The 8,236-nt window shown below is 42.4% G+C and overlaps 1 protein-coding gene across 1 annotated transcript; it reads left to right on the top strand.

Moving 5' to 3' along the window:
- The first annotated feature begins 3,958 nt into the window (after window positions 1-3,958).
- On the top strand, window positions 3,959-7,325 carry LOC118427595. The gene is made up of 5 exons (XM_035837447.1): window positions 3,959-4,579; window positions 4,994-5,067; window positions 5,375-5,481; window positions 5,946-6,055; window positions 6,472-7,325. Exons 1-5 carry the CDS (start codon window positions 4,319-4,321, stop codon window positions 6,838-6,840), a joined length of 921 nt encoding a protein of 306 aa, XP_035693340.1. The 5' UTR covers window positions 3,959-4,318; the 3' UTR covers window positions 6,841-7,325.
- Window positions 7,326-8,236: the final 911 nt, after the last annotated feature.

Here is an 8,236-nt window from a genome sequence, read left to right as displayed (position 1 = left end):
AAGCGACCCCTTACGATCGGACTTTTTAAAACGAATGCATGTGCATGCTAAATTTGTTAACGATGCTGAATGTGCTGGTACCAACTGTCAAGTAGTAAGACTGCCACAATTTTGGTGGGGAGAAATATGTAAGGATTATGCAAACTGTTGCTTTATGTCCATAGTATTAACTGGTAATCTCAGAAGATAAAAAGCATATCATAGGTTTTTGCACAAGCTTGGGTTTAGGCTCCGAACATTTTCCAGATATATCGACCGACAACTTCCTGGTGATGCGGCCTTATTGCCTGATGACCCAGATAATGCATTTTCGCATGAAGGCCGAAGAACACAGTACTTCTACGCGACCCCCGTGGTCTGTGACGCAAGGGTAAAAAAGAAGTGCGACCGAAATCTTGAAGCGTATGTAAACACTGTCACGTGAAATGCAGCGAAGAATGAACTTTGCTATAGCGAGTCGACTTTCATGCCGCATGTGAGAGATTGTGGTGCATGTTCGTCCATTCATTGTATCAATGCGCGTGACCTTTACAGCTGATTGCCTCGGTGAGTCGGTTGAATGTCCACATTACCAAACGCATAGTCGTAGCCTAGGTACCATCCGGGTAGTAGTTCGCTTCTATTCTTCTGCTTTGAACAACAAGGAATTGGTATGCGCTCTTATTGTGTCGTTTAGTCATATGTTGCGATCATACCTTCAGAACGCCGCTCAATGCATTGCAATGGGGAGAGGTTCTTTTAAGAGCCCTTAAGAGCGGCGAGGCCATGTGCGACAGCCATGTGTCCCCAGCCATGCACCTGGCCAAGGCGCTGGGGATAGGCAGCATAGTTTGGGGGATAGATGTTTCTTTCTGGCCATATGTTGCGATTATACCTTCCGTGGTTCTCAAGGCCACGATGACGTCATAGCCCTGCCCAGGTGAACACCCGGTATCACCGCCCCAGGCGCTCAGAGGGCTCCGGGCACCGGATCTTTCGCACCAGGTCGATGCGGACGGGCGACGGGCATGTCTTGGTGCTAAAAGCCGGCGGCACTTGCTTGGTATATAAAAAATAGGAGCAAAAGAACGCCGCTCAATGCATTGCAATGGGGAGAGGTTCTTTTAAGAGCCCTTAAGAGCGGCGAGGCCATGTGCGACAGCCATGTGTCCCCAGCCATGCACCTGGCCAAGGCGCTGGGGATAGGCAGCATAGTTTGGGGGATAGATGTTTCTTTCTGGCCATATGTTGCGATTATACCTTCCGTGGTTCTCAAGGCCACGATGACGTCATAGCCCTGCCCAGGTGAACACCCGGTATCACCGCCCCAGGCGCTCAGAGGGCTCCGGGCACCGGATCTTTCGCACCAGGTCGATGCGGACGGGCGACGGGCATGTCTTGGTGCTAAAAGCCGGCGGCACTTGCTTGCACTGCACCAAATCGGATATTTAAGCATACTTAATGTGATTCGTAAATGAAGCTTAAACATTTGAATATAATTAAGTTATCTTTAAGCTACATTTACGAAGTCGGAAATGCCACAACTAAAAGTCAATCTTTACGACACATTTAAGAAAATCGTTAAGTTCACTTAAAGATATAAGTAACTTTACTTGTTCCTTAAGGTCACTTAACTATGCTTTAAAGATATAACAGTAATTTGTCCAGTTTTGCCAACACATTATAGATATATACTGACTAAAATAACCATCAATTTACTCTGCATTTTAATTCGTTTATATACGATACCATTAAGCGTCCTTAAATATAGTTTAAAGCTATTTATTTAAGCTTCGTTTAAGCTACTTAAAGTGTGGGGTAGACTCTCATTAGTCTTACTGGCAATTGTACTCTTCAATCAATGAATTTTGAAAACTACACTCCTTGACTTCTTGTCACATCATAGTTTATTCAAAAGCTTCTGCGGACACGCCTGAGCAGGCAATAGGAGGAGCGGACTTTGTGTTCTTACAACGACTTTTAAAAACTACACATAAAGAGAGACACCTATTACTAGTATGCATTGTCAATATGTTCAAGCAAAAATGTAGTTTGATCTATTGATATATACAAAGCAATTTTGAAACGTAACAGGACATCGATTATATAGCCAATTCAAAGGCGACAAGTAGGAGTCCCGGCCTACCAGTCTAAGCAAAACAAAACAAACCATAATACAACTACTGGTACTTGGTTTAACGATGTGATAACTAATTCTCTAGAATAGGGCAAGTTTTCAGCCTTGTAAATACCTGCACAATACCCAAAGATCGGCCAATCCAATACAGATAATAATAGCTCACAAATTGTGATTAGCAGAGGGTTTAAAGAGAGTAAGCGTCACTAGTCCATAAAAACAAACAACAAGTAGTTCCGAGCGGGCCTTTTCTTTTGTTTATAAATCCACCGGCTAACCCACGCCATCTTTGTTTGAATTCATTCCTAAACTTGAAAACACTATCAAATACCGTAGACGCAACAAAAAACGTTGATACTGGATACCATAAGACGCTGCACAGTGCGTGGATTTGACATTTTCCAGTTTGACCCTAGCAAGAAGCTCCAAAATGCATACATGTTTGTTTCTTTTTCGTAGTTTGAATGTCGCGGATAATCGCGCTTGGAGCACTCCGCGAATACAAAATGGCCGCTACCGCTGAATTTATAACAAGAACCTTTGAAAGTTTGTTTGAGTTTTATCAAAGCACTTGATTTTGGTCAAGCGGTGTGTTGTTCATTGCCACCTTCACTTAACTCTGAAAAATGTCAACATTACAAGAAAACTGTACATTTCATGTTTCAAGTTATATCTGGAGATAAACAAGGCAGAATTTGACCAAGTACTAGTACCTTGATTTGACAAAACAAACAACCGCCGGGAGGCGGAATATCGCCGCCATTTTGTATCTGGTTTGAGGCGTCTAGACGTTCTAGGGGAAACGTAACACTCTACGTAATTTGTAAAATAAGTTTAAATTGCCTAGGCATGCGGCCTATATACATTGTGACTGGCGTTCTAGCCGTTGGCGACAGAACTGAGCGTGTTGAATTTGGAAAAGAGAGCAAGCAAGTTCATAAAAACAAACTAGTTCCGAGCAGGATTTTTCTTTGTTTACAATCTATAATTGGCTCAACGTTAACCCACGCCGTCTTTGTTTGGATTAATTCTTTGACTTTAAAGGACAGTTAAATGCCAAATTATATGGTAGATACAACAGAAAGTCGTTGGTACAGGATCCCATAACGTTCATGCTTTCTGCAAACTCTTTATCATTAGATAAAAGCGCTGCAGAGTGCAAGGAGTTGACAATTTCCCGTCGGACGCCAACTTTGTTTCGATTCATTCCTAAACTTTACAACAATAAATCAAATCAGTAACAACAGAAAATTGTTGCTATTGGTTCTTCATAACGCTCATGTCAACAATTTGACATTATCCAGTTTGACCCTAGCAAGAAGGTTCAAAATCCATAAATGTTTGTTTCTCTTTCATAGTTTGAATGTCGCGGGAAATCACGCTTGGGGCGCTCCGCGAATGCAAAATGGCCGCTTCCGCTGAATTTGTAACAAGAAGCTTTTAAAGTTTGTTTGAGTTTTATCAAAGCACTTGATTTTGGTCAAGCGGTGTGTTGTTCATTGCCACCTTCACTTAACTCTGAAAAATGTCAACATTACAAGAAAACTGTACATTTCATGTTTCGAGTTATATCTGGAGATAAACAAGGCAGAATTTGACCAAGTACTAGTACCTTGATTTGACAAAACAAACAACCGCCGGGAGGCGGTATATCGCCGCCATTTTGTATCTGGTTTGAGGCGTCTAGACGTTCTAGGGGAAACGTAACACTCTACGTAATTTGTAAAATAAGTTTAAATTGCCTAGGCATGCGGCCTATATACATTGTGACTGGCGTTCTAGCCGTTGGCGACAGAACTGAGCGTGTCGGTGCATTATATTTCAACGAAATGTCCACCAGGCAATCAGTATGTCTATACTTTGCAAAAAAACGTCTGACATTTCATGAATATCTTGAGTGAACTGTTGTGTTTGTTATTGTTTTGTGGTGGCATGGCAGGACGATCCCACGCCAGGTAACAATGACTGGTCTTGGCACCCACGCCGATTTACAAAATGTGTGCCCGACAATTCACATGTCATTGTGTCTATCGGACATGTAAATTTTGATAAGAAATAAGCCAATCACATGCAGTTTCCTTATGACGATGGCCAATCATCGTTGATGATGCAAGTTTTGAATTTTTGAACTGAACACCTAGCGTCATTCTAAGTCTGACGATTCTAGAGTGTGCAACGTTAACATTTTCACCGTTTTACAAAATGTCCGCGATTTCTCGTACTGACAACCCCATGGAACGAGGAGACAGCGAGAACCTTGCCATCATCCTTCAGGATATGGTTAGGAAGTTTGAGTCTCAAACCGCAGAACTGCAGGCACTGAAGGCACAGCTCCAGGAGCAGGAACGCCGGCAGGCTAATCAAGAACCGCCGCGGGACATCCGAGAGGACAGCCCGTCGCCAGGGCACGCTCGCCAACGCCGCAGGGTTCGGAGGAAATCCTCTATTCCATCCACTTGCAGGGTAGGTGATTTATTTTGAGTTTTGTCATTTTGGTCATATTTGCATCGTTGCCCGTATGGGGTGTAACCCCAACCGGGCGCCGACGTCACAAATTTGTCCCGGTGGACGACCAGATACCGGGGTGTTGGGGTCCCCCAGGGGCCACCCCTTGCCCCAAATGCCCGTTAGCCACGGGGCGTCACACGGGGCCATGTATGGCTCACACCCGAAGGACTGAAAAAAAGGGGTTCCCCAAAAGTGCCCGTTAAGTGCCGTTGAGTCTTTTTTCAATAATGTGACCGTAGCATTATTCAGGCAAAAGCAACAGCCAAATTAGACGTATTCCCCAATGACTGTTGGAAGGAATTTTCCCATGCGAGTGTTACAAACTTGCGCGCAAAGACAGCTAATACATTTGTTTAAAATGTTTTACAGGATGCCGTGCGCAAGGTGTACCGGGCAATGGAAGAAGGCGAAGGAGACTTTCAGGGCTTTCGGCTTACTGAACGGTATAGCAACTCCTATTTAATAAGACAATGAAATCGTTTCTCTTGCCATGGCATTGTCAAGACATGATAATAGTACCAGATGTACCGTTTAACATGTTCATTATGTTTATATGACTCCCTTCCGTCAGTAATGACCATGAAAGAAACCCTATGATAACATCCTGTTTGATAATAGCCACGCAACTCTGTTCACCCTTTCAAATATAGTCACGACATAACACCAGGGCTTCCTTTAAAAGCAAGCCCTGAAACGAATTCCTCTAGTACTTGTAGATTGATAACATAATTTATTCATTTTTTGGCATAGTATGGACTCAGCAGCCAACCAGCACATTGTGAAGATCTTGAGAGACGAGGTGATGAAAGAGCATGGAGGGCCTGAGAAGTGTCCTTTTTCATCAGCCGAACTGAAGGGTAAGTAAATTACACACCAAGTATATAAGATTAATCGTTTGAAGAAGCAAGCTCTGATTTCTCCCTAAATATCTTTTTTTTTTCAAACTGTAAATTCAGTGCAAGATGCAACTACGGTTATACTGCAGCAGGGTTGGAGCACTAAATCGCATGTATTGTGCAAATAGCACTGACTTTTAAATCTCTACGGCCAGTGAGCAGAAACTTCACGGTGTCAACGATACTTTTACAAATCTTAGTTTCTATGGCGTTACCTTAGAACCTATATTAACTATTCAAACACATTTGCATATGTGACGACTAAGTCTTGTTGACTCAGGTAAAACCGGTTTTCCCAGTGACATCTCATGTATAGCAGTATTGGCCCTCTATGTAAGTTCATGTCCGAAATTAATCCCCATATCTTATCCAGTTGTAGAAACCGATTTGCCTGCAAGTTTTAAGTTCATTTTCCTTCATTCTAGATGCTGCCAAGAGGTACTATAGATCCAAGAGGGACGACCAGGTGCGGGCCCAGAAGGGGACGTATGCGGAGCACCGACACTCGGTCAAAAGAAACGGGAGGCAGCAACAGGTTAGTCTTATACACATGTAATGTCAAAGCGCAATACCTGTAGGATTAAAAGTTAACATATGAAATCGTGATTCTGAAGTTTTGTGACTCGTTCTCATCAACTTTTCAATCCAGGAAAATAACGCCACAATGTTACTGAGAGCCGGTATTTCTTTATATCAAGGAAAAAAATACTTATAATATATAGGAGATTGTATCTTGAAGCACGGCTCTTATCTATTGCATTGTTTAATAGTATTTCACTCCATACCACAGGAATATATACAAATTTGTATGCATAACATTTTTTATTATTCTTACATCAAAAAGCACATTTTAGCCATCGTATTGCAACCAAGTGACAATTGATAGTTAGCTGTATAGTATGTACTTCACCATGGAGAAATGTTTGACATCAGGCTCATATCTCATTTCAGAAACTGGCGAGACGACGAAAGGCGTACAACCTGGCACGCGACAGCTGGTCAGAGAAGTCTAGGAGACGGGCGGAGGAGACTCTCCACAAAGACTTCATGTCGTCGGAGTCTTCCGACAGTGAAGTGGAGGGGCCGAAAACCTTCAAGGTCAGAAAGCTGGCCTGGGAGTCAGGAAAAATGACCAAAATCAAGGAGTCGCTGGACGCTGTCGTGCCACTTCGGGGCTCTCCTCGAATCCCTTCTCGTGAGCTTTCGGACAGAAAAGTACCAGAGGGGACCCCGGAGTGGGCGATCAGCAAAAGGTATCAGAACGGCAGAGCACCAGCAACTGACGTTAGCGAGCTGAGACTGGAGTTGGATAGCGAGTAGGACGACAGACAATTAGAAGCAGATTTTGTTTGATTAGTTTAGTGTAGCAGTTTTTTTCTCAAAGAGTTTTCAAAGTCAAGTTTGTAGCCACAGAATAGTCGTTTGCAACAACCAATTTGAGTAATTAATGTCAACATTTGTTTGTCCTTTATACTATGTAAACACAATATACTACTAGTAATTACGGTCCCTGTGAGTTAGTGTTTTTTACATGTTCAACCGGTTTTTCCAGGTATGTTTACTTGTTTATTCTACCAGTTAATCAACCCTTGTAAAACTGAAGAAGAGTGATTAATGTCACCCGAACCGCCTGTAAGTCGGAAATATCTCATTGTTATCGAATTCAATATCGTTTTTTGACATTCATAAATGAGCTATGTTTTTAATCGGTTTAAGATAATCTGATACAACAACATGCTGTTTTCAATGTGATTGCCTTGTGTATATGGAACTCTGAGAAGAGAATAAAAAGAATGTTGACTTGATATTGTGGACTGTTTGTCAATACTTCAGGTTAAGTCGATAGCATTCTTACAGGGATGTATGCCTGCTGCAGCATACACGGTTACACGGCATATAATACTATTCATCACACAATATTTAAGGAGCATTACGATTCTTAAAAGCAGCTTAAATAAAATATTTAAGACTATATTAAAATACTTAAAACCTGCTTAAACCAGACGTAAGGCAAAAAAATATACGATTTAAGATACATTTACGGTGCTTAAACAATGTTTAAACATTTGGATTTAAGCTTAGTTTAAAGTACTTAAAAGTTGCTTAAATGTGTGCCACTACGTGCGCTTTACGGACTATTTAAGTCGACGTATGACACTCAATTTAAGCAGCATTTACGGTGCTTAAACGCTGTGTAAACGTAAGAATTTAAGCATAGTTTACGATACTTAAAAGTTGCTTAAATGTGTGCCACAACGTGTCCTTTACGGACGCACGTAATCATAGCTTAAATATAATATTTCCGAATGCGTAAACATGACGTAATGTAACTTAAAGAATGCCAATACGGTACCCTTAAGCACACTTTAAGAGTGCTTAAAGAGCAGTTTTCATGCAGTGTTGGTATATAAAAAATAGGAGCAAAAGAACGCCGCTCAATGCATTGCAATGGGGAGAGGTTCTTTTAAGAGCCCTTAAGAGCGGCGAGGCCATGTGCGACAGCCATGTGTCCCCAGCCATGCACCTGGCCAAGGCGCTGGGGATAGGCAGCATAGTTTGGGGGATAGATGTTTCTTTCTGGCCATATGTTGCGATTATACCTTCCGTGGTTCTCAAGGCCACGATGACGTCATAGCCCTGCCCAGGTGAACACCCGGTATCACCGCCCCAGGCGCTCAGAGGGCTCCGGGCACCGGATCTTTCGCACCAGGTCGAT

The sequence above is a fragment of the Branchiostoma floridae genome, chromosome 12 (assembly GCF_000003815.2).
Source record: "Branchiostoma floridae strain S238N-H82 chromosome 12, Bfl_VNyyK, whole genome shotgun sequence".
Classification (NCBI taxonomy): domain Eukaryota; kingdom Metazoa; phylum Chordata; class Leptocardii; order Amphioxiformes; family Branchiostomatidae; genus Branchiostoma; species Branchiostoma floridae.
The sequence above is the reverse complement of the archived record's forward strand: the minus strand, read 5'-3'. Positions and strand labels throughout refer to the sequence as shown.

Excerpts from the sequence above, each read along its gene's own strand:
- LOC118427595 (XM_035837447.1), top strand. The coding sequence starts at position 4,319 with ATGTCCGCGATTTCTCGTACTGACAACCCCATGGAACGAGGAGACAGC. Across the intron at positions 4,580-4,993 it reads CTATTCCATCCACTTGCAGG|GATGCCGTGCGCAAGGTGTA; the intron begins GTAGGTGATTTA and ends AATGTTTTACAG. Across the intron at positions 5,068-5,374 it reads GGCTTTCGGCTTACTGAACG|TATGGACTCAGCAGCCAACC; the intron begins GTATAGCAACTC and ends TTTTTGGCATAG.